This window comes from Acanthochromis polyacanthus, chromosome 14 (assembly GCF_021347895.1).
Source record: "Acanthochromis polyacanthus isolate Apoly-LR-REF ecotype Palm Island chromosome 14, KAUST_Apoly_ChrSc, whole genome shotgun sequence".
In the NCBI taxonomy this organism is placed as follows: Eukaryota; Metazoa; Chordata; class Actinopteri; family Pomacentridae; genus Acanthochromis; species Acanthochromis polyacanthus.
The window spans coordinates 15,256,426-15,283,782 of NC_067126.1; the positions used below are offsets into that span (position 1 = coordinate 15,256,426).

At 39.5% G+C, this 27,357-nt stretch overlaps 1 protein-coding gene across 1 annotated transcript; it reads left to right on the forward strand.

Moving 5' to 3' along the window:
- Positions 1-673: 673 nt before the first annotated feature.
- crfb2 (cytokine receptor family member b2) lies at positions 674-27,192 on the forward strand. Its single transcript, XM_022202439.2, has 8 exons — positions 674-950; positions 2,468-2,607; positions 2,834-2,963; positions 6,452-6,609; positions 9,757-9,905; positions 13,175-13,334; positions 14,001-14,116; positions 22,698-27,192. The coding sequence occupies exons 2-8, from the start codon at positions 2,559-2,561 to the stop codon at positions 23,385-23,387; spliced, it is 1,452 nt and encodes a 483-aa protein (XP_022058131.1). The 5' UTR covers positions 674-950; positions 2,468-2,558; the 3' UTR covers positions 23,388-27,192.
- The last annotated feature ends 165 nt before the right edge of the window (positions 27,193-27,357 follow it).

Here is a 27,357-nt window from a genome sequence, read left to right on the forward strand (position 1 = left end):
CTTTGGCATTTGATTTTGTACACTGTTGGACATCATCAGTATGATCTCATAGTACATACTGTAGCCATTATTATGTGATATAGAATTCCAGCACAGCCCACTTAACCTGGCTGGGCAAGGTCCTGTATAGGATTCTGATGTGAATATCTCTGATGCCATGCAATGTTAAATGTAAATTTCATACACGCCCTTAAATGAAAACGGTACACACTGAGCAAAAGCGCCTCCCGTCCTGTCTGTCTCCTCCTTCTGCTAAGTCACATGATTTCCTATCAACAGCTTCCTGTGATGGTGCCTTTAGGAACCATCGGACGTTTTACGATTATCTCTACATGCGATATTAAAGGCCGTAGAAAGCGCAAAAAAAAAAAGTTGCACGCCTGACTTGAGTTTTGTATGTTACTGGGAAACATAGTAGCAATAGTTTTTCTTGCCGTTTGCCTTCTGTCTTTGTACGTTGTTTCTGTTAAACTGTAAATGTCAGATTTTTCCCATTTCAACAAACTCATACGCAATGCATGCTTGTTTTGTTGGTTTGTTTTTACCACTGTAACCATGAATTAAAGCAGTCTCGTCAAAAAATGTTTTTAATGTTATTTTGTCACTATTAATTCCGAGTCTAAATGTCAAAAAGTCGCATCAAATTTGGAATGGGGGATTACAACTTTACTAGAGGTCAGTAAAGACATCAGCATGGCTTGAGTGCCTGACGTGCATCCCGCTTTAGGTCGATCAATGTCTGCTGTTGTTCAGTTTGAGGAAGGTGGAACTGTCTATCTAACTTACTGGTACAAGTTCTAGAGAGTTTATAGCTTTTGCCTTAGAACTGCTGTGACTCGTAAGCTTGTTTACATGCTCACAACATCACTGCTTGTCTGATAGTTAGCTAAAGATTGATACATTTCCGGCGAGTGGGCGTTGTGACAGAACACGAACTCAATCGTGAGAAGGTAAAGTAACATTTGAGTCTTCTAATGACAGTAACATTTAGCTGAATGTTGTGAGGTAACTGAGCTTTAACGTGGTCAAAGTGACGGCATTTATAACTGTCGGGCTTACATTATAAGAGCTAACGTTAACAATACAGTGTCAAAATGTACGTGTAAGTTGTCATAGGAGCTTCAGTACAAATCATCTGGATTTCTCTTGAAGGTTCTTGAAGACGTTTCGCCTCCAAGAGGCTTCTTCAGTTCTAAGTGTCTAATGGGGACTTACAGAATTTATAGTCGCTAAAGCTCACGTGGCTAATGGCCCATTAATGACCGAGGACACCCATACCTTAAGGTGTTAATTGTTATGAAATCAGAACCATTGCTGTCCTCAAACGATGCATTGGACTGCATATACAACGTTGCTCCTCCGCGGAGGAGGAAGCGTAATGGTCTGGGGCTAGAACCAGCGTCAGTGACTTCAACAGACTGAGAGGGGAATGAAACAAAACGGCTACCACAGCATTCTGCAATACCATGCAGTACCCTCTGCCCTAGTTGGTCAGGTGTCCATCCCACAGCAAGATAATAACCCAAAACATAAGTCCAAGCTATGCCAGAACTACCTTAGGAAAAAAGAACCAGATGGGAAGCTTGAAAACATGGAGTGGACAGAAGAGTGAAAGCAAAACAACCTACAAGCGCCACACATTTATGGGAACTTCTGCAACAGAATTGGGAAGAACTTTCTGAAGAATATTTGATGTCCATTGCGGAAAGAATTCCGCGAGTGTATTCTTCTGTTATATCTGCCAAAGATGGCTTATTGATGAGTCAAAAGTTTAAAATACATTTTGATTTCTAAATTGATTTTTTTTTAAACTTCATTTATTTGCACCTGTAATGGAGTGATAAGTTCTCTCCCCAGAAAATTTCACCATCTGTAACATCTTGAGTCATTAATGGGCCATTAGCCATGTGAGCTGGAGTAACTCCCCATTAGTCAGCTGGAACTGAAGAAGTCTCTTAGATGGGAGGTGAAACAGTTCCAAGAATCTACAAGAGAAGTCCAGTTTATTTGTACTGAAGCTCCTACGATTACCTTGACCTGAACAACTGAGAATCAACAAAGACATAAGTTATTCACAGACCTGTTTGCAGAAATAGTTTAGCTTTATACCCAGTTGAAATGCAGAATAGCAGAGTAGAGTGGCTGTCTTGCAACCGGACGGTTGCCAGTTCGATCCTCGGCCCGTCGCGCTCATGTCGAGGTGTCCCTGAGCAAGACATCGAACCTCTAATTGCTCCTGATGGGTCGTGATTAGCCCTTGCATGGCAGCTTCCGCCATCAGTGTGTGAATGTGTGTGTGATGTATCATGTAAAGCACTTTGGGTACCTTTCAGGTATAGTAAAGCGCTATATAAATACAGACCATTTACCATTTACCATTTGATCCACCACTGTAAGACATTTAACTGAAAATAAAGGTGACAGTCAGTCTAATTGCAGATTTGTTATGTCATACTGTGTTCATAAGGAAAGTGAAATCAGCTGCAGAGTCCAGAGAGGTGTGGCGACTGCTTGAGTGGCCGATAACATGACAGTGCATTGGAGGTGGTTTGAATGTCATGACTGCTCTTGTTTGGATGCTCTCATGGCTGCCTCTGGTTTTGCCAGGTAAATACAGAGTCAAGTGATATTACCTCTTAATTAGTGTCAGAATCCTGCAACACACTTGGAAGTGCATGTTCTGGCGACAATGCAATTCATCATTTCATGAAAATGCACATGAACTACTCAGTGTGGCTTAGCACAAAATAAGAATTGTATAAAATACATGCTGTAAGGCAGACACTCCTGTATTTTTTAATTCAATTTAATATGCAGACTCTTTGTATTTCAGCTATGAGTGAGCTCCCAATGCCTGTCAATGTTACCTTGACCCCGAGCCACTTCAGTCATATTCTGAAATGGGAGCCTGGACCAGGGACACCCACAGGAGCCTACTATCTTGTCAGGATTACAACAGAGAGGTATGTTTAATCTGTGTTTTAAGGACTGTTGTGTGTATGCCAACAATAACTCCAGAAATCTTTATAAAATTAGTCAGTGGCAGCCTATCTGCTGCAGGCACTTTTGGTTTGGGTTACAACAGGAGAATGATTGCAGATGTTTGTCAGAGTTTTTGCCTAAAATAATATAACCTAAAATAATATAATCTCATGATATTGTGTGTGTTTTTAAAATTTTTATTAGAAAAAAAGAAACATTTAAGAACAGAATTGATATTAATTTATTTACTAATTTCCTCTTTTTCACATGACTCTTTTGACATGACAATTTTGAATGCAAGATTTTTTCTTAATAATAAATTTTACTGTATGGTAACACTCAAGAAAAACGTTTTGAGCATGTCTTCTGATGCTGTCAATACCAATATTAGGAAAGATGAAAGTACGGCACCTCAGATTGATGAATATATCCATACCAAAGGAAAAAAAATCAGCAATCATTAGATGTCTCAGCAGATTGATTGTATTTCTTGTCTTTCTCTTACATGCAAAAAACTTGTGAAAATTCAAAGCATTAACTCTCATGAACTGTAACCATACCACTGAAGGTGTGTGTGTGTGTTAGCGAGTGAGCTGCACAGTCCTTCAGCATGATAGCCAGAGCTGCCACTAACATACAGACTTGGAGAGAGAACTGTTTTGGATTAGAAATAGCCAAAATACACGACAGACGAGTGACTTAATCTTCCTGCAAATCAAGAACAGAGTTAGTAAGATAAAAAGTCAAAAGAGAATGCTTATCTAGCAATAATAAACTGAGTATGTATTTACTTAATTTTGCAAGTTATGAGAGTACAGCCTATAATGACAAAACTTACTGCTACAAAATTTTTATTAATTTTGCCCCAGGATCCATTTCATACCAGTCTCAATACCCATCTCTAGGTTAGAACAAGTACATCTCATGTAATTACAAAGTGGTTGAAAAGGTTCAATAATTTTCATCAGACATTGTTCAAAGTGAAAAGTATCTTCTAAACTCTAATACACATCAACTAACATTACAAGTCTACATTTGTTTTAACTTTCATGCTGACAGCTTACAGCTCCTGAACACACACCCCCATCCCTAAAATGTATCTCAAAATATTAGAATATCACATTATCAAAATATACACTGAAAAATATGTTAATGCATGTTCTGTAAATAACTGACCAGGGCTCCCTTTGCTCAAATTTCTGCGGCTGTGTGGTGTGGCATGGAGGCAATCAGCCTGTGGCACTGCATAGGCATAATGGGTGCTCAGGTTGCCTTGACAGCAGTCTTCAACTCTTCTTTATTGTTGCGTCTGATTCATCCCATTCTCCTCTCGACAGATTTTCTATGGAATTCAGATCTGTTGAGTTGGATCTACGTGCTCAATCCAACTCAACAGATCTGAACTGTTGAGTTCAGATCTGTTGAATGAGAAGGTGTGTCCACAGCAGTCAAGTGTGGACACACCTTCTCATTCAATGGTTTTTATTGAATTATTTTTTTAAATTGTAGATTAATACTGAAGACATCAAAAACTAGAAAAGCACTCAGAGAGTGCAGACCTCCGCCAAGGATAGAGAGGAAAACAGGAAACCCATGCAGTAAAGGATCATGAGCTGGAATTGAACCCGTGTCTCTGACACAGTTCTGTTTATGAATCACCTTCGTAACCCCTTAAGCTTCAGTGTACCGCCGGCGGTACACCTACTAATTTGCATAGGAATTTCAAGAATGTCCAACGGCTGCAAACACGATTATACAAACACTATACGCCGATGGAAAGCTTAGATTCTCATGAATCCGCCGGTATAAACCACTTTCAGATGCGATTACTACAGCGGGTGAGAAAAACACATTTGTCCGACAAAAACAAATATTCATCCATCCGTTCTCAATACACGGCTTCAACGCACACAGCGCGACTCACATTTCCGGGTTCATTATTACACACACAAAAAAAGAATCCACAAAAAAACGGCCATAATCCAACCTTTTACATCCAGATGACACAAGCCAGTAACCTATTTTGTCCAAAACATGTCCTGAAGTCGGTATAAAATCCCCGAATCGGTCATTTTCAAGGAAATGCACCTCGCGATGCCCGTCCAATATTCCCCCTATTTTTCGTAATTTTTTTTATTTAAAAATAGAATATTAGCGTTTTGTTGTACTAAAAACGTCTGGAATTGACTGAAGCTTAAAGGTTTAACCAGTTGAGCTATCTGGACACCTTGCTCCAATTTGTTGGACAAAATACTAACCTATGATGTTTTTGTCCTATTTTGGACCACATACTAAAACATACAAAAAAATTCAAAGTGATCCAGAATCCAGGATCCTTTCCGGATTGCCACCAAAATTAAATCAGCTCTTCCTCTTGCCATAGTCTACAGCCATGGCCATAAGTTTGGACACAAGTACCATGACGCTTGTGAATCTTACAAAATACCACAAAATTGTCACTTACAATATAAATACCAGTCATAGCCATCAACCAAAATGAAATATTTCATTTTGGTTGATGGCTATGACTGGTATTTATATTGTAAGTGACAATTTTGTGGTATTTTCTAAGATTCACAAGCGTCATGGTACTTGTGTCCAAACTTATGGCCATGGCTGTACATTCCCTCAAAATTTCATGTGAATCTGCCCAGGCATTTTTGAGTTATCTTGCTAACAGACAGACAGACAGACACACAAATGCCGGGTGTCACATAACCTCCTTGGCGGAGGTAATGATACCAGTCTCATTTATGCACTCACTCCAGTCCAGTAGGTGGCGATAATTCACCTAACGTCTGTTTACCAGCCATGAAGAAGGTGCACAGGATGCATTGAATGAATCAGCGCAAAAGAAAGTTTGGTCAGCAGTGATGGAAGACCAAGACCGCATTGAGCATGTTGGGCGGAATGTTTTATTTTGAAAAACTTCCTGATGGTTGCTCGAATAAAATTGTGGTTGTGTGCAAGTTGTGCAACGGAGAGTTTACTTATCGCTTACAGCCAATAGTATTACCTCAGTGCAAAACATGTTGCTGTGAGCACCAGTGCCAACATTAACTACGACAGTCCTGGTACAGGCAAACAGTGTGACCAGCCCATAATAGACCACTCTTCAAGACACTGAATGTCCTTGAGATTACAAAAAGTCTTAAAATGTAGTAGAGAGATGAAAAATGCACTGATGGCAGAGATGGCACAGATATTGAGCATGCAGTTTCTGCATGTGCTTCATAATAAATGCACTTAACTGTGAAGGCAGTGGTAGGCATTTAGAGTGAAACTAGAAGTGCTAATAATGAATTCCACAGTCAGCGTTACTAAAAACAGACTTTTGTATCCTAATCCTTTACACATTTTGGTAAATGAGATTAAAACAAAGACTTGGTGGCTGTTCTGACCCCTTGTTTCCCTTCTACTTTGCTACTTTGTCCCTGTCTACTTTTTTCCCTTCTCTCTATTCTTGAAGGGGAACCTGGATGCCTGTGGCAGGCTGCGAGCGTGTCCAGCAGCCACTGGTTTGCAACCTGACTGAGGCATTCTCAGACCCACTGAAGAGCTACATGACCATGGTTAATGCTCACAACAGCTCACAGTCAGCCATCATTTCAGAATATAAACCCATTAGTAAGTGGCACTGTATTATCAATACAAGACATTGAATCTAAAGGATAGAAAAATCCAAGCATCAAACCAACAGTTTTTACCAAGCTGATGGAAAAACAAAGCAAAATATGCCTTTGCTGTTAGTGAATCTTGAACTGTAGAAGTAAGTATGCTAGTTCAGTGTAAACATTACTTATTAATATGACACAAGACAGGTCTGAATAGACAATTTATTGGTAGGATATTGCACTGTGGAAAATGTGATTCTCTCTCTGTCTCTCTCTGTATGTATGTGTATATATATATATATATATATATATATATACACACACACACACACACACACACACACACACGTATATCTATATGTATGTATATATATGCATATATATGTGTATATATACACACGTGGACAAAATTGTTGGTACCCCTCAGTTAAAGAAGGAAAAACCCATAATTCTCACTGAAATCACTTGAAACTCACAAAAGTAACAATAAATAAAAATTTATTGAAAATTAAATAATCAAAAACAGCCATTACTTTTGAATTGTTGATTAACATAATTATTAAAAAAAACAAACTAATGAAACAGGCCTGGACAAAAATGATGGTACCTCTATAAAAGATTGAAAACTATTTGACCAGAGTGACATGATTAACTCAGGTGTGTCATTTAATTGACATCACAGGTGTTTCCAAACTCATAATCAGTCAGTCTGCCTATTTAAAGGGAGACAAGTAGTCACCCTGCTGTTTGATGAAAAGGTGTGTACCACACTGAACATGGACAACAGAAAGCGAAGGAGAGAATTGTCCCAGGACATCCGAAAAAAAATTATAGACAAACATCTTAAAGGTAAAGGCTATAAGACCATCTCTAAACAGCTTGAAGTTCCTGTGACAACAGTGGCTCATATTATTCAGAAGTTCAAGACCCACGGGACAGTAGCCAACCTCCCTGGACGTGGCCGCAAGAGGAAAATTGATGACAAATTGAAGAGACGGATCGTTGGAATTGTATCCAAAGAGCCCAGAGCAACCTCCAAAGAAATTAAAGGTGAACTCCAAGGCCAAGGTACATCAGTGTCAGATCGCACCATTCGTCGTTGTTTGAGCCAAAGTGGACTTCATGGGAGACGACCAAGGAGGACACCACTGCTGAAAAAACTCATAAAAAAGCGAGACTGGAATTTGCAAAAATGCATGTTGACAAGCCACAAAGCTTCTGGGAGAATGTCCTTTGGATAGATGAGACCAAACTGGAGCTTTTTGGTAAGGCACATCAACTCTATGTTCATAGACTCAAAAACCAAGCATACGAAGAAAAGAACACTGTCCCTACGGTGAAACATGGAGGAGGCTCAGTAATGTTTTGGGGCTGCTTTGCTGCATCTGGCACAGGGTGTCTTGAAAGTGTGCAAGGTACGATGAAATCTGAAGACTATCAAGGCATTCTGGAGAGAAATGTGCTGCCTGGTGTCAGAAAGCTTGGTCTCAGTCGCAGGTCATGGGTCTTCCAACAGGACAACGATCCAAAACACACAGCCAAAAACACCCAAGAATGGCTGAGAGAAAAGCGTTGGACTATTCTAAAGTGGCCTTCTATGAGCCCAGATCTGAATCCCATTGAACATATGTGGAAGGAGCTGAAACATGCCATTTGGAGAAGACACCCATCAAACCTGAGACAACTGGAGCTGTTTGCTCATGAGGAGTGGGCCAAAATACCTGTTGACAGCTGCAGAACGCTCATTGACAAATACAGAAATTGTTTAATTGCAGTGATTGCCTCAAAAGGTTGTGCAACAAAATATTAAGTTATGGGTACCATCATTTTTGTCCAGCCCTATTTCATTAGTTTGTTTTTTTAAATAATTATGTTAATCAACAATTCAAAAGTGATGGCTGATTTTGATTATTTAATTTTCAATAAATTTTTATTTATTGTTACTTTTGTGATTTTCAAGTGATTTCAGTGAGAATTGTGGGTTTTTCCTTCTTTAACTGAGGGGTACCAACAATTTTGTCCACGTGTGTATGTCAGGGTAGAGACTGTGATTTGGTAGAATTGGAGTCTCTACCAGTAGAGATGGAACTTTAAATCTGACCCCTGCCCTGACCCCTGACCCTAACCTTAACTGACCCTGACCTTTTAATCTAACCCCTGCCCTGACCCCTGACCCTAACCTTAAAAGTTTAACCTTAGCCCTGACAAATCTCTACTGGTAGGATTGGAGTTTCTACCGGTAGAGACTCCAATCGCAATCTCTACTGGTAGAAACTCCAATTCTACCAAATCGCAGTCTCTACCATGATATATATATATATATATATATATATATATATGTATATTTATAAATATACTATGTGTGTATATATATATATATATATATATATACACACACACATATATATATACATGTATATGGATATATATATACATACATATATATATGTATGTATATATATCCATATACATGTGTATATATATATATACATGCATGTGTATATTCTGATATATTGATGGTGTCATGAATTCATAGATGTACTGCCCTATATTGAAAGACAAAATATCACTCCGTGCCCTTGTTTGTCATGTACTGTCATTCAGAAGGGGAAAGTGATTCAGTGACCAAGTAAACTTTAATTTCACAAGTTTTCATGTTTTTAGTTCTGCTGTACAATGCACAAAATTGCAAAAAACACAACAACCAAAAAGAACAAAAAATGTGTGCATGTACGTGTGCACATTTGCCCAACGATCTTTGTGAGAACAGTGAAGAGTTAAGTGATTACATTTTGGTTAGTCTACAGTTTGTCAATCCTTTAAGTGACTGCTTTAGGTTTAGAACTTTGTTTTTACTGTAGGGTTAGAACTAGGCTAGGCTAAGGCATTTTATTGCGATTTAGACTGGGTAATTGTAGCAATCATGTATAGTGTCAGTGAATGTCTTTGCAACAGAAGAAACCTCCATGTGGCTACCACAAATAAGCATTTTTATTGCATTCTTATTGTCATATTTAGAGCTGATGCTCAACATTTTCATTGATTCCTTATTTTCAGCCCTTTATTAGATATTAGTTGCGTGACAATTTCTGTCATGAGAGGAAAATTTTACTTTATGTGACTAACATGTTAAGTTTGCCATTATTTTTGTCTGTTCCAGTGCACCTGGGTCTTCCACTGCTGACTGTCAGGAATTGTGGCAGACATCTGTGTGTGGCTCTTCAGCCTCCCAAGGAGCACCTTCGTCAGGCCTTTGATAGTCTTAGTTACCAATTAAAGATCAGGAGCAATGATGGGAAGGGATTTCAGGTACCTTACATTCACAATACTGATTTATGTGCTTGTACCACCATGACTGACATGTTTAGGAAAACATTCAGAATAACTCTGCTTAAACAATGCAACTGGCTGTTCTACCATGAGGGTGCTTGATGTGGATTTCTTGCTCCAGAGACAGGTGAGAAGATACCCTGAAGAAGTCAAGTTTTAGCAACTTGTCAGTATGTAGCATGTGTGTGTACTTCAGTTCAATTCAGTTTTATTTATATGGCATCAATTCACAACTTATGTCATCTCATAGCACTTCATATAGTAAAGTGAATACTTGTCCAACCATCTTTGTGAAAACAGTTTAAATTTTGATTTGGTGCTCTGAAACAGGTACAAAATTCACTCCAGAGCCTTCCATTTGGCTCATAGTCTGCAGTTTGCTCATGGTCATATACCAGTGATTCCCGACAAGTGGTAGTTGTATTCCAGGGGATACAGCTACAGTTTCAAAAAGGTACATTTAGACCAACTAACTTTAAAAAATCTGAAATACCAATAGCTGCACAGTGGATCAGCAGTGAACACTGCAGTAGCCCTGTTAGCGCATTTATACCAGCCGTCCCTGTATGTAGCTAAATAATGGATAACATCTCAGTAAAAATGACTAGATTAATTATAACACTAAGTAGTGGAAATGGTTTTAATAGTTCAATTTAGGAGATGAAAAAGTAGTTGAAAAAATTTGCTAAAATAATGGATAATTTAAAGAAGCATCTATTGGTGATGGGAAAATATAGTTGAATATTTATTAAATGTAATGATACATTGCTAAAACAGTTGTGCTTCAAAATGGTTGTACTAACTGATAATTTGCCAGTTCAGCACTTTATTGTCATTTTCATAGTAACACAGCAATAATAGCAAGATTATGTTTAAGCTTTTTAATACTGTCATAGAAAACTGTCAGAGGGCAGCACACAGAACAGATGATGTGCGGAGTGATGCTGATCATGTGGGATGTTATGAACATGGCATAGACAGCGGGTGGTGTAGATGGTGCTGATCTCTGGAAGACTGATCCCGATGATATTCCCTGCCGTTTTCACCACACTCTGGAGAGCCTGCTGTTCAGCCTTAATACAACTGGAGAACCACACAAAGAAGCCGTACATTATTGTGCTACCAATAGCACAATGGTAGAAGTTCACCGTGAGCTGCTCAAGGATTTTAGCACTCTTCAGTTTCCTCAGATCACAGAGATGGTGTTTCCTCCAGCTGAGGTGGTGTTAATGCCCCAAAGTCCCGCATCACAGTCACACCCAGGAACTTAAGTTTTGAGACTCTCCACCAAATCGCTCTCAGTGGAGAGTGGAGTAGGGATGGATCGTTGTGTTTCGTGGAAGCCCACAGTAATTTTCTTGGTCTTTTTAATGTTGATGGCCAAGTTGTGGTTTTCACACCACGATGCCAGAAGTTGTACTTCACCTCTGTAAGTTGACTCATCGTTGTTGGTGAGCCCGAGCACCGTGGTGTCATGAGCAAATTTGACAGTGAGATTAGTTGGAAAGGAGGCACAGCTTGCTGGGACCCACAATGTGGACAGTGACGTGATAGATGTTGTTGAAGACCTCCGTCAGCTCAACTGCACAGTCTTTCAGCAACTGTCCCAGCACTCCATCTGGTGAGGCTGCTTTCTTGGGCTTAGTGTTATGCAGACTAGGGCTGCAACTGTCGATGAATCAATGTAAATCAATTAATTGTCTAAGCATGTTACGGCATCAAAAGCAGAAGTAAGTGCGCTGTGCAACAGAAATAACTGTTCAGGCGGAGCGTGGACAGTTATTTATATGCATGATACAGTGCAGATGTCTGTCCGTGTTTCACCTGGACGGTTATTTCTGTTGCATACCACCCTCACTTCCACTTTTGAAGCCAAGACTACTCTAAGCCACACAATTGCAAGCTGAATATTGAAGTAATACATGCCCAGACAAAAAATCATTCTGAAGAAAAGGAATTATATAGAAAGCCCCACCTTACAAGTTGACAGGATTGGTTCCTTGGATTTGTTGCATATGTAGTACTGCATGAAGGTCTTTAAGGGTGTGTTCTTCACTTGAGAACACATGCATGGAGTGGTGCATAATGTATTCTTTTAGCTAAACAGTTACACTCGCCCCCATACAATAAAGTCCTATGCGCTGACACGAACCAGACTCTGTGTTAAGCTGTAAACCTGAATGATTGCGAAAGGTTAAACATAGCATCCCCATAGTATACTATGTGGAAAAAAGGCGATGTTTTTCAACATGTGGTAAGAGCAAAAGGAAACTCATTGGAGGATCTCACTAGAATAAGTTGCATGATTTCCTATTTACAAATTGATACCTTTTACGCAACCACTTGGCAATCCCATTGAATGTCTTCTCTTCCCTCACCCTTCACCTCAACCAGATCCCTCTTATATTTGGGCCAATGCACCAGTTTATATGTGCTGTGTTATGATGGCCAGCAGTTTGGTCAGCATCCTCCACACAACTCGCTGAGACGAGGAGGCCTGATGCGCTGTGTCGATCCCACATCTGTGCCCGCATTAGGATATGTATTTTCTGGCTACATTAGCTAACAGTAAGGACACTTAAGGCTACACAACATTTCCTGGGACAGAAACAAAGACTTGTTTTTAACCAACAGAAAATCGCTATTGCCCTGTGTATTTCCTCTCCCCCATCTCCCACTTTATTGGATAATGAACTGTTGTAGAGCAAGGCAATTTTGCCTGGAGCTGTCATCAACTAACCAGCAGTCACCATTTTCACTGGAAACAGACATGTTCAATTTCAATTATGATTTGGATTTTTATTTTTTGTTTACTTTTGGAAAGTGGAAAACGACAGTTTCTCTCCTTCGTCTCATCCAGAAAAAAAAGAAAATTTCTGCTTTGATTTTTGTCTGTCAAAATATGTGTCCCAGCCGTCAATCTCCCGCTAATCTATGACGTTTGTAGAGCAACATGCTATACGAAATATGGCATGTGAGGGCTTTAATTCCTGCTTTCTCACAGTCAAAAATTACCCATCCGAATTTATGCTAGGCTTCTACTCCTGGTGTCTCCTGCCTTCACTTTAAGTCAGCTGGGATAGACTCCAGCCCCCTGCGACCCTAATGAGGTTTACAACAGCTGTAAAATTATACTGCACAAATTGCATGTAGAATCACTGCATTCTCAGTCATAGCTTCTTCTGGTTCAAATTATGGGAGTAATGTATCTTTTGCTAATCTCCTATCTCTCTGTGTTCTGTGGGCAGTTTGTTAAAGACACCAAGTCTCTGAAAGGAGAGAATCTGACGGAACTGGCACCAGGTAGACAATACTGTGTCTCAGTTCGCTTCTCGGACGAGCTGGAGGCCAAGAACTCTAACTTTAGCCAACCTGTGTGTGCATTCACCCCTGGCATCTTCCCTGCAGGTATAAATCATGTGTGTGTGTTTGTCTCACTGTTCCATAACCATCTGAATTTAAAGGCTTTGCACGACCACAATAGTGTTTTCAGTTACCCTGACTAGTGAAGCCTCCAGTCAGGTGGAAGTTGGGTGAAAAGGCTAGGACCTCAGAAGTCAGTCGAATGGCTTTCCCTACCCTACACTGTATTTAATTTTTTCCTTTACAAAATTGCTGCATTCATTCTGTACCTTCTAATTACTGCTATAACAGTGTCTCCACGAAATTTTAGTTGGTTGTTGATCTTCCTGGGCAGTTCTTTGTGAAGTCTCACAATTAGATTAGACAGTCTGAGTTTGCTGATGCTTGTAATAGTGTTTCACTTGTTCTTTTTATCTTTTTCATCTGATTCCTTGGGTTTAAATTGTGTCTAAGCTTGTTTCTGTTTTAATTTTGTTATATTTTCACAACATATAGTGTGCACATGTATACTACTCCATTGTTTCCAGCTTTGAAATGAGCCGCAGTGATATCAGTCGTTACTTGTCTGTCATATATGTCTCAGTTTTGGAGAGAACAAATATGTTTTCTTTCTCTGAACTGTGAAGTATAACTCTAATGTTTTTCAGCAGTAGTGATGATGAAGGAAATCTCTCTCTGGATTTATGTGTGAATTTTATATCCTCTTTGCAGACCCATTGATCTCAGTCTTCTTGTGCTTGTTGGTGATCGCTGTAGTGATTGTTGTTGCCCTGCTGGCGGGTACTGGTTACATCTGTTTGAAGAGGAGGCCACTACCGACAGCCCTGGTAAGTACTGCTTACATATAATTGCAGTGTAGAATTTTGTTGGGGTTAAGCAGATTGAAGGGTTTTTCAACAAGTATTTTTATTGTATTTCTGTGGAAAATGTGTCTATAATCTGTGCTGGAAAATTTTGGTCAGTTATTGTATTTACAAATGTACTCTGACCTTTAATATACAATAGATTTAAAGCTGTCCATGTGAATCACTGCTATTATTATTATGATTGTTAGAGACACTACTTTAAATGTTTTTCATGTAAACTCGCTGATAGCAGACTAAAAGATATACAGTTAAGGACCGTATTAGCAGAAAAAAAATTACAGTGTTGTAGTGCTCAAATATTGGATAGATCCACCACACTGACAACCCTAGCTGTCCGAATGATATTGACACTTAGTTATAAGGATTGATTGTCTGAGGACAATAGGTGTCTATTCAGAGTTCTCTGATGGACTTCTGGTGATGGAGGGCTTTGTGGGTAAGGAGAAGGATTTCGAATGTTATATGGTGTTTGACGGGCAGCCAGTGGAGACTTTGGAGGACGGGAGTGATGTGTTCACGGGTGTGGGTGAAGAGACGAGCGACAAGAATTCTGAATGAGCTGAAGTTTATTGAGGAGTTTGGAGAGTAGACCATAGAGGAGGCTGTTGCTGAAGCTCAAGCACTGTCTAGCCCTGCTCAAGCTTACTATGGATTGCTAATACTGCCACCCCGTCATTGTGGATGGGGTTTGTCTGTGTAAGTGTATCCTGTGGGTGTTGCTTTGTTGAGTGAAAAGTAGTCCAGTGGTTTGTGCCATGTTTCAGTTAAGCAAGGGAAGTCCAGATTATTGTCCAGAATGAATTCATGGAGGATGAGGCTTTTGTTGGTGAGGGAGCGGGTGTTAAACAGAGCCAAATATAGGTAACGTGTAGCTGAGGGTGCGTTGGTGTGTGGACCGGGGGAAGTTGGTGTAGATTGGTCAGATTCACCTGTTGCTGTTTGTTGTGATGATGTAGTCACAACAAACAGCGCTGGAAGTGCGGTGGCACCGGATGGATGGAATGGAGTATGGAGATGAAGAGTAGTAGACAAACATTTGGTCATAGCCCCGTGTGCCAGGCAGCAGGTGTGGAGCATTCTGGCTTCTTTGAGAATGTCTTGGCAGTCCAGGGGTGGTTGAGGGAGCGGAGGTCGGAGGCGAAGTATAGCGGCAGCATGGTCTGGTGGAGGAGAGCTAGTGCAGGGCTAACTGGAGCCAGAGTAGACTGGGGATCAGGTGGGTGAGGAGGCAGCGGTGAGAAACTCATGAAGATCGAGAGCACGGTGCCAGCAGCACATGGAGTGGAGGAAATAGAGGCAAGCAGTCTGGAACCGGGTGGAGGTTGGGTGTCCTGCCTGTCAGCCACCTCGGTGGGAAGAATGCCTATATGGAAAACAGGAGGTTGTGTCGGCTAAACCATACCAGGATGGAAAGACCGCAGTGAGTTAAGCTGTTTTGGTAGCAGCTGGTGCTGTGACAGGCATCCAAAGTTCTTAGACTGCTGTAACTGAAAGTTGACGCTGGACGGCTAGTCTTGATGTTGCCAGGAGGCTAACAGAACACGCACCTCTTGGCAGGTAAGCTTCAAGTCTATCCATGTCAAATTGTTAGTGAATCACAAAAATTCACATGGAAATCTGGTGTTTCAGAGATAGAGTAGAGAGACAGAGTGGCATACAGTGTGTGACAGCATTCACCAACTTCTTTTTGGTCCCTCATTCTTCAGATGCAACTGAACTGCTGAGTCTAACCCTGAGGTGTTGGCTCTCCTGTGTTAGTCCATAGGCTTTTGATTCTGTTGTTTAGTCTCTCCTATGTACAATGGGTTTCCGAAACGATTATATTGTATTATATTATTTTTTGTCATTGTATAAACATACAATGAAATATAAGTGTGCTGTGCCCGAAAAATATATATCAAAAGTAGAAAAATAATAAGTGGAACATGTACTGTAGAAAGATATTGACAAAGTAATAAATAGCACACATTTTGCACACGCATACTCTCAGGCTGACACAATACATATTCACTGTTCCCTACACTCACACTGCCATGGTATGAATTGCAGTCATTTCATTATTTGTGTCCCTAATGAAGTTCTGTAATGCAAATTTATATATTTATTTTATAGGAACAGTGCACATTAATGAACGTCTATTTAGACAGCAATAGACGTAAATACTGTACGCCGGATTATAGCAACAATGCTCATTTACGTCCACAGTCCCTAAGCAGGAAAAAAAAGCACAACAGTGAAACACAGGACAATAGGTCACAGTAAAAGCACAATAGAGTGTGTTTCGTCTCCGTTCCCTCTGCGTTGGAAGGAACATTCTCAGTCTGATGTTTTAAGATTCTGATGACTCCCAGTTTATTTTCCAGTGGGTATTTGATTCCCACAATCAAACAACAGATATTGGTCTGTCTGTGTCAGTTTCCTGTAGACTTCAGTGTTGAGACGTCCATTCTCTTCAACATGCACAGCACAGTCCAAAAATTTGGAAACACTGATAATGTACTTCATGGTGAAGTAGGGACTTCTTTAATGTAGCTGGTAACCCAACAGTAAATTTTCCATTTACTATACATATCTAACTCGTAATGCACAATATTAATCTTTAAGTATCATCTCATACAAGTTAAGAGTTCCAAAGGTGGAAAATGAATGATGTTTAAACACAACTTCAAAATTCTAATTCTGTTGTAAAAGTTTACTATGTGATGTGATTACTGATTAATGCACTGAGCATACAGTAAAATGTGCTGTTGTTCTTTGTGGTTTGACAGCAAGCAGCACAGTTAACGTTTTCTAAGAAAAATAAGAGGAAAGAACAGCAAGCGGAAACACACTGAAGCAAAATATACGTACACACGCCGCACACACTGTATACATAATTCTTGTGAAATTCGTCATGACTGTGGTTGTTCTGTGGTCTAAGAAGAAAAAAGTCAATGCCAACCATCAGCATTCTAGAGGCATTTCCTGGATGGCTGATGTACTTAGTCGATCTTGTCTTTAGTTAAGGTTGAACTCAGCTGCCAGTGGTTGTGTAGTGGTTCAGTGGTCAAAAAGTGGCATATATCTATGGATCAGAAAAAATACCTTTTTAACGTTCACTAAATGTGAGTTAGAATAAAAGATGAGAAGTGAAATATAGAACATGTGAGTACCTAGAATGCATGTTACATTGTTCATATATTCATTTGTGACAGTGGTTTGGATGAGTGATTGAGTCAGATGCTTTTTCGATAGGAACAGGTCAAATGTATATAGGATATGATCACTTTTGAATTTGGCAGCTGCTTGTAATGCTATAATGATTCCACCAATGTGATACAACATCCTAACCTTACATACAGCGGTCATCAAGGCTAGCAGCCCCTAATCATGCAGCATGCTGCTGTGGGAAAAAATAACACACACACACACACACACACACACACACACACACACACACACACACACACACACACACACACACACACACACACACACACACACACACACACACACACACTTGTTTGTACTTCTATCTTAGTGAGGACATCCATAGGCGTAATGCATTTCCTAGAGCCTTACCCTAACCTTAACCATCACAACTGATTGCCTAAACTTAATCCTTACCCTAACCCTAACCAAACCTCAAGTCATACCTGTTTTCTAAAAACAAGTCTTCACCCTCAAACATGGCTGTTTCAAAGTGAGGACCGGCCAAAATGTCCTCACTTTGTAAAAATGTCCTCACTTTGATAGTTAAATGCAGAAAATGGTTCTCACCATGTAGCAAGTACAAGAACACACACACACACACACACACACACACACACACACACACACACACACACGCACACACACATATACACATAGACACACTTTGCTCGGATTTGACTCGAGAATGATGTTCTTAATTTACTTTGAACCCATTAGTCTTTCAAATCAAAACATCAAACACTGTCATCAAGATTAGCATGCTGATGCACAGAATGGAATAAACCTAACTTAACCATAACCCCATTTTAGTTAAGGAGAAGTAACATTTTTCTTTCTTAAGAGCAAAGATTACTCTGCTAAATGGCAATCTCTAAATAAACAGCCCAGTATTTTTGTCATAGCGTTGCAAAGTGGGAAGAATCCTGAATCCTGAACTAGCTCTCGTTCTGACGAACCCCCCACCCACTCCTATGCTCTCAAGCTACCGCAAATGTCATGCAGTACCGCTGACTGCATGACATGCAAGCAGTGACACGCAGCCATCCGTCCATCCATTCTCTATATACCGCTTTATCCTCACTAGGGTCGCGGGGGGTGCTGGAGCCTATCTCAGCTGACTCGGGCGAAGGCAGGGGACACCCTGGACAGGTCGCCAGTCTGTCGCAGGGCTACATATACGGACAAACAATCACACTCACATTCACGCCTACGGACAATTTAGAGTCATCAATTAACCTCAGCATATTTTTGGACTGTGGGAGGAAGCCGGAGTGCCCGGAGAAAACCCACACATGCACAGGGAGAACATGCAAACTCCATGCAGAAGGATCCCAGGCCCAGGCCGGGATTTGAACTGGGGATCTTGTTGCTGCAAGGCCAGAAGATCTCCACTACACCACTGTGCAGCCCAGTGACATGCAGAGACTACAAAAATGAAATCTAATTTTCAGTTATGTTTTCTTTGTTTGTTTTTTATTTGTTCAGAGTTTGATGTCTTGGATAGATTTTGCATTCATTTCAATAGACTGTTCTCAAAAACGGAAGTGTGGCTTTGTAGCAACCAATAACATAGAACGGCCAATAACATAATACCTGCCAATAATGTAATATTTTTGGCCATTGTAAATGTAGTAAAGCCAATAGCGTAATAACAGAAAATTCAATCCTATTTATGCATTATTACGTTATCGGCTGAAATTATTACATTTTCAAAGGATTTTTTTAATGCTAGGCCATTGACGTAATAACCAGCCAATAATGTAATAAGTTATTACATTATTGGCAAAATGTTACTATTTTATTGACTTGTAAACTATTTTATTGAGTTGTTATTACATTGTTGCAAAGTTTTTATGTTATGGGCTTTAGTACATTTAAAATGGCCAAAATTATTATGTTTCTGGCTGTTATTGGTTGCTACACACCTCGGTCAACCAGGGTGATAGAGCAGTACTGTTTGACCTAGAGACTGATTCCGTAAGTAATAGAATTTTGTTGAATAGGTTATCTTCCTAATTACTGAACAGACACCGCGTAGTCTAAGTCCTACCCATTTTTTGACTGGGGTATCCAAGGACAGCATCCACGGTATATTATTATTTCTCCTGTCCATTTATAACTTACAGTCTGTGTTGATCACTGATCCAATCAACAACCCGATGAGGTTGGTCTGCAAGAATGTTTAGGAAGGTGGTACCTGTCAAAATGCCATTTACATGAATGTCAGTACCCAAGGTTTCCCAACATAACACTGCACCAGTAATTTTTATGTGAAATTTGGAAGGAAGTTAAGGGTATTGACCGCTCACCAAGTTTCTTTTCCAAAACAGTTGCACACCCAGCACTTTGTTAAATCTCACTTCCTTCAGTATGATTCAGCAGTGTTTCCACTGGGGGAAATACGTTGCTTGAAAGTATTTGGAGAAAATGTGTTTGTAAAGTATCAGAACATACTTACAAAAATGTTCACCTCCTTGGAAGTTTTACCCTTTCATTACTTTTTAAACACTGAATCGTGGTCAATTTAATTTGACTTTTTTATTTTTACTCACAAAAAAGACCCTTTCATGAAAACAAATGTCTACAAAATAATGTGAGTTCATATAAAAACATAAAATGTAGAAGTGGTTATATAGATGGTTCACCTAATTCAACACAGAGGTGTAGCCAGTTGGTGCTGGAAGTCACACAGTTGGTGAAATCAAATCACATGCCTTTATTGTTACTGCATATATGTATACTACATACCACCATCTTGGAGATCTGAGCGCAGTGAATGTGTCTCAGTGATTGTATTATAAAGACACCTGTATCTCCAATCACTGATGAATCACTACTCCTGACTATAACTACACCAGGAAGACAAAGAACACTCCAAACAACTCTGTGAAAAAGTTATTTAAAAACATATGTCAGGGGATGAATACAAGAAAATGATCCAAGTCACTAAATATCCCTTGGAGTACTGCTATATCAGTTAAGAAACAAGAATATAAGACAATATGGCACTTGTGTAAATCTACTTACAGCAGGCCATCCTGAAAAACTGACCGTACAAGAAAAAGACTAATAAGCGAGACCAAGACACATATGACTCCTATGAAGGAGTTACAAGTGAGTATTTCACACCATGCTTCATGGTCCGGATGTTGTGCGATGATGTGCAGTGTTTGGTGTTCAAACATAGCATCTTGTGTGATTGTCAAAAAGCTCAATTGTAGTTTCAACAGACAAAAGAAGCGCCCTGTAGTCCCAATTGGCGATATCTGCATTGATGTTGCTGTCACTTGGAATTGCTACATCTATCACTTGACCACCACACCGTCTGGTCAATTAGCCACCACCAGTTTGTCAGTCTCATTGTTGGGTTTCTGTTGCCTGAGATATTCTCATAGCATGGTCAGTGGCTCTGGTGCTCATCAGGCCTACTGTATCTCCTTCCACTTTGTGTACAGTCTCAGGGTGCTGGACTTGAAGTGGAATGCTCCATACGTTGTGAGAAGCTTCCTTGTCTTGATATCAGTGGCTTCTGTCTCTTCCTGTGACCAGATTATTATACCCATGAGATATCTGATCACCAGTAGGGCATTTGTATTGATAGCTCCTATCTTCTTCTGTCCATTCAGCTGACTTTTCAGGACCTGTCTCATACTGTAGGTACTTGGCTATGGCTGACTATGGCTGATCACCTTTTGATTCCATTTGTCTATAGAATTCCAAGGTATTTGTAGCTGTCCTGAACATCTGCTATGTTACCTTCTGGAAATTCAGTCCCTTCAATGGTGATCATATTGCCCCTCTTGGATATCATCCAACCACACTGGTACTGTCTGTGTTACAATCTAATGTCCTTGCTGTAGATCCAGGTGATATATATATATATATATATATATATATATATATATATATATATATATATATTCCGTCATACAGTTTAATGTCATCCATGTAGAGGAGGTGACTGACGGTTTTTCCACTTTGGAACCAGTCTCCAAAGCCAATCTTTGTGAACTTCTGGCTGAGGAAGTTGCAAAACAGTAGGAAGGGGGGAGGGGGACAATATTCACCCATCAGTTCATGACCTAAAGCTCAAGTGCAAATGAGGTTTCAGCATAACAGTGACTTAAAGCACCTAAGCAGATTCACCTCTGAATGCCTCAACGACAACAAAAATAAGGTTTCTGAGTGACTAAGTTAAAGTACAGACTTGAATTCAATTGAGATGTCGTGTCAAGACCTCAAAAGGGCAGTTCATACTCAAAAAGCATTTATTGTGACTGAATTAAAACTGTTTTGCAGAGAAGAGTGGGTCAAACTTTATCCATGGTGATGTAAGAAAAGCTATTGCAAACGTGTAGTTGCAGTTGCTGCTACAAAGGGTGGCTCAAAAAGTTATTAGGATTGAGAGGGCAGTTATGTTTTCACAGGAATAATAGAAGTTTGCAATGACTCTTGAATAAATGCATTTATTCATTTGTAAAATCCTTGGCTTGACAATTTTAACTACAGGTCAAGCATATAACGTATATCCTGTACTACAGCCTTTGTGTTTGACTCTTTTTTAGCTTTCTCACTATCTTGAAGCTACTGATGTGTGACATGCCATTCCATAACAAAGCCTAACAAAGGCATGAAATGATAATATTTTGTCAATATCACCTTATTCTCTGTCTCATTTTAAAAATTGATAAAAAGAAACCATAATAGAGGGGAAAAAAATCTGTGCTTCTTGGTACAACTGTTAAGCCAGTAGGAACCCATACCTGTGGGCACTTGGAAAAATGTTGTTACGTTTGATTGATTGATTACGTTTTTAAAAAAAGATTTTTGCAAATAAAATAGTCAGACACTCAGCCAAACAATAACACAGAAAGATGTCAGTTTTAGCTTAGCAAAAGTTATTTAGTTTTTGTTTTTTACTGTTTCTGTTGGATTTTACAGTGCAAAGGATTAATTTGTAACTGTGTTATAAACAGCAGACTGATAATAAGTACAAAATTAAAAACAGATAAATAGTCACAGTTGTACAATTAACTTTTTATTATATAAAATTCCATAATGTTGTTTTAAAGTAAAAACATGCCTAACAACACATCATATGATGTATTTCACATTGCTAGATATTCACTTTAGAATAGTGTAAGATATCAAATGGAACAAAAATAATACAGAGCTTTTTAAACCAATAAATGTCAGTTCTTACATGCTAAAATACAATAAATGTCATAGTTTTTTTCTGTAGACAAATGGTTTCATGAACATTGACTGACTTGTCATTTTCATTTATATATGTAAACTGATCTGACTACTGGTTTTAACATCCCTTTTTCTGTCTATCTGTGTGTCTCAGGCATCCATCCATCACATGGAGAATGTTCTGGTTGTTACGACTCTTAGCACACCCTTAACTTCGTTTTTGAAAATCTGGCCAACGGTGCCCTCTCCAGGTGAGAAGAGGAGCAGGTTGTCATTATCTGATGAGAGTGATGAGGAAAGTGCAACAGAGATCACCGGTGGGAGCACAGGGGGATGTTATAATGTACGGCCGGGCGCTAGCCTCCTCTCTTCCTCCTCCTCTTCCTCATCTTTATCCCCTAAGCCTGAACCACCGCCCGGTCTATCCTCAGAACAGCCATTAGACTTCTTCAACTCACAGCCAACAGACACTCATTCCAGTGCTGGACTGAAGCCCTCACTGATCACAGGCACAGACAGTTTGACTGGAGAAGAAAGCAAGGCAGATGAGACAGAGCACAAGGCAGTGGAACAGGGGGACAGCCAGGATGTGAACCTCCTTACATTAACGTTTGGCCGGCAGGAGGAGAACAAAGAGGAGGAGGGGAAGTCATACCGCTGCATGACAAAAGTGGAGCAAGAGTGTCATTCTTCTTCCGAGGACTGCAGCAGTACTGAAGTTTCACAAACTTCGGGCTCCAAGGAAATTGCCACAAAAAGAGTTTCCTGGTGTGTTGATGAAGAGGAGGAGGAAGATATGGTCAAGTACTCTGGATATATGGGGCGCACATGTGCCGATGTATGATATGATTTTATGTAGAGGTTTGAAGGTGATAATTTTGTGCTGTTTTCATAATATGTGAAAAGCAGTGTTTGAAAGAAAGGCTGAGGTTGTCATTACACTTCCCTGATCTAGATTTAGTTCCATTAACTCACTGAGGATGCCTAAAACAGATTTTATATAAGTAATTATCCTTGTGCTTATTACTGGCCATAGTACACCAACACCGAGTCAGTGATGGAAAAGAACCTGAAAGTTTTAAGAACAGTCTGAAGGGACACTAAATGACAGCATCCTTCTTCCATTTAAAGTGACACTTGAGGCTAGGGATGGGGTTAGACAGCATCTTATCAGAACTGAATATGCTTCCTTGATATACTTTCTTCAAACCAGATCCAAACTGGACTTGCCTACTTGTCACACTTTCCTGTTGCAGTCTCAGTCCTTTCAAATTGAAATAGCTTCTTAATTTCTTGGATGAACACCATTTTTTAGAGCAATTATCTAAATATTTTAAAGCAAGGGGCCTCGTGCAAGAAACTGTCAGCCTTGATTTTGAGTTGATGTTGAAAAAGTCATGCACAGATGGTCTGCCAGTGCCCGTCTTTTCATTATAACTTCTTGTAAACTCCGCTATCATCACCAGGCTCTGCTTTGCAGTGTTCAGATGACATCATCAGTCACAGATGCTCTTTATCTCAGCTAAATCATTTTCACTTTCACAAACAAAAAAACAGCATGTGCTGCATTTAAAACATGAAGTTAGAGACTTCACATACACAAACTGCATCTAGAAAGGTTTCTATTAATTCAAACCCCAAAATTTCATACTTCCAGTAACCTGCCAGGCTGAAAAAAACTACAATGCAGCTTGACAGTGGCTCTAACACTCCATAGAAACATGAAGAACATTTTTGGTCACACTCGTCTGTGTGCACAAATGACCAATTTGCAGCTGTGAAACCTACATTTTCAGTGTGACTGCATCTATGATCCAAAGCCACAAACCAACCAGTTTACATCAAATTTATGGCAAACACAAGAAGGCGTACGTAAACTAAAATATTGAAAGCAGAAGGAAAAAAAGAAGACACATAGAGAAAGCTTTGCAGAGCAATGTTACTAGTCACTCATACTTGTCAACATAAGCTTTTGATGTTGTCCTATTTCTATTTTACCTATTTCTGCTCACCAGACAGCCTCAAACTGATACTACAGAGTAATAAAACAGATTTTATTAGACCTGAACCCTTAGTGTAACATGCAGTAAATATCATCGTTGTTTTCATGTCAGTCTGATGACTTCTTCAGTTGCATTATTTTGTTGAATGTTCTGATCCATCTAATAGGATTGCTGACACTGCTTACAGGTATGCAGTTTTCCTCTGTAGACATTGTAAAGTAATATCTTTTGAGTACAATGTGCTAAAAGTGAAAGCTGATATAATTATGGCAAATCCTGTTAAACTGAAGAATAGAGTTAAGACGTATGTATGAACTGCATAATAATGTCAGTTCTAGTAATCACTGATGTTTTGGTGTGGTATGTGTCTGTGGAGGACACACACACACACACACACACACACACACACACACACACACACACACACACACACACACACACACACACACACACACACACACACACACACACACACACACACGACTGATTCTGCTATTCCCATGGGGACTTACCATTGACTCCCATTCATATCTAACCCTAACCTTAACCCAGACCAAAACAATGCCTAACCCTAAAGAAACTTTTTTGCACTTTTACTTTTTTCAGTAACAACAACATGGCCAAGAAAACACTGTTTCCCCCCGTGGGGACCTCATTTTTGGTTCCCACCGTGACACGAGTCCCCACCGAGATAGCAGAAACAAGTACACACACACACACACACACACACACACACACACACACACACACACACACACACACAGCTAGAAGGTCACAAAGTATAACCTGGAACTTTGGTGTGAAAATAGGTTATTTTTAATAATTGATATATGGAGTACTCAGAACATAATGGTGTAAACTTAGCACAGTATAACTTTTGAAAGAGGAAAACAACAATACATAAAAGTATAATATGCATGAAGTCTGTCTCAAAATAACAGGGCAAACTTTGAACATGTCTGGTCATGTTCTCTGTAAAACATGACCTAATGACAACTTAATGACCATGTCTTCTGTAGGGAGAGCTCTAAGAGTGAAATATGATGACCTGACGTCAGGATCTGACCAATAGATTTAGAAAAGTCTGATGGTATCAAAAGTGTCACTCCTATCATACACTCTATAGGCATGGAAGAATGACCAACTTTCAGCATAAAAGACGGTGCACAGCTCAGTGTCTTTAGTTTTTTCTTGGGGATTTAATCACTGCTAAGAACTACTCCTGGATTTTTGTCGACAATAAGTCCTGCTGCCTCGGAATGCTGACTTGTAGATTTTTTTGAAGATCTGTAACATTTGTCCATGGTCAAGTTTTAGACTCTGACCCATAATTTGTGACTTAGATTCCACTTCATCAATATGTAGACAAGAAGCTCCACAGTGTCAAGCTCTGATTTTATTCACCCATTAACAGCAGTACTTGCCTCTTAGAAAGCAGTTTAATTATTTTGTCAAAAAAAAAATCCTCATGAACCATCAGTATCCATCATCATTATTTTGATCAGCAGTCTTGCTGTATCTGTTTCACTGATTGTGAAGTCTGGCATTTAGATTTTTTCAATTCCTTTCCATGTGGGGCCACGATGTAGATAGACACTGCCCGTAGATCCAAAACTGAGAAGGTTCTGGTGTTGGCAGCTCATTTTCTAACCATGTTCATGCAATTGGGCTGATTTGAAGTCGAAAGTGTACCCAGTTTAGTCTCAGTGATTACACAATTTTCTAGCTTGTATGTCAAATTTCTGCTTCGAGGCCTGTGTTTTCAAAATAGTCCTTCAAACAATCATTGTAACTGTGAGAAATGATACAATTGTGAATAATTGTAATAAGGTGTACTCATTCTTGTTGTATACTGTAAGTAAGGGAAGTTTAGGTAAAGAAAATGTTCTTGCATGAGGCCCATTGTATTCTTCACCATATGGTTTACAGTAAATGATGCAGCTTTACACATTAGTGCTTCCTCTGCTTTCTAAAAGGTCTTAAGATCTAAATCAAAACCTAAAGAGGACTTCACAGGAAAAATTCACATTTCGAAATTGCTATTCTGTTTAATTTAGCTACTAACCCTAATCCCCTGCAGGAAGTTGGCCGGATGTGACAACTTTTATGGTAAATTTCAGATTTTAAAAGCGAGTAACACTTTCTTCAAAGAAGCAGCAAACTTCAAGTGTCCTTCGACATGCACTGAAAACTGAACTTGTGAACATACAATAGATTAGAAAAACAGAGTACATAAGAAATACTGTATTTTTATTAAAAGCCATTGTATGCTTAATGACTTATGAGTGGATATTCACACTGCTATGCATAATTTCTGAAATGGAACTATAGTGACTGAATGTGAAACTGACTGGCTTTATCTCTCTATGTTTTGTACATGTATGAAGAATGGAACCACAGAAATGCACGTTATTACACTTTGCAACTTTATTTCAACAGTACAGTATGAAATCGTATTTGTGTCATTTTGGTGTATTTATATTGACTGTAACGTCTTGCCATACATTAGCTCATTTTTGCTACTCAGTCATTTTACTCAGCGCTCAGCCATAGACATGTACATGTATTTTAGAGCAAATAGTCACATTTTTACTGATAAGTCTTGTTCTGTCATGTTTATTATTGCAATAAAAACTGAAACAATAATTTGTCTACAAATTATTCAAGCTGACATTACAGAGCGACTGTGTACCAGTAACTGTGAAACCTCACCTAGTTAAACTGCAGGATAAGAAGAGTAGCCTGGGAGGGACTTCAGGGGAAACAGAAACTCAGCATTGTGTTGTAAAAGTGTTCATTTCCCAACCCCCA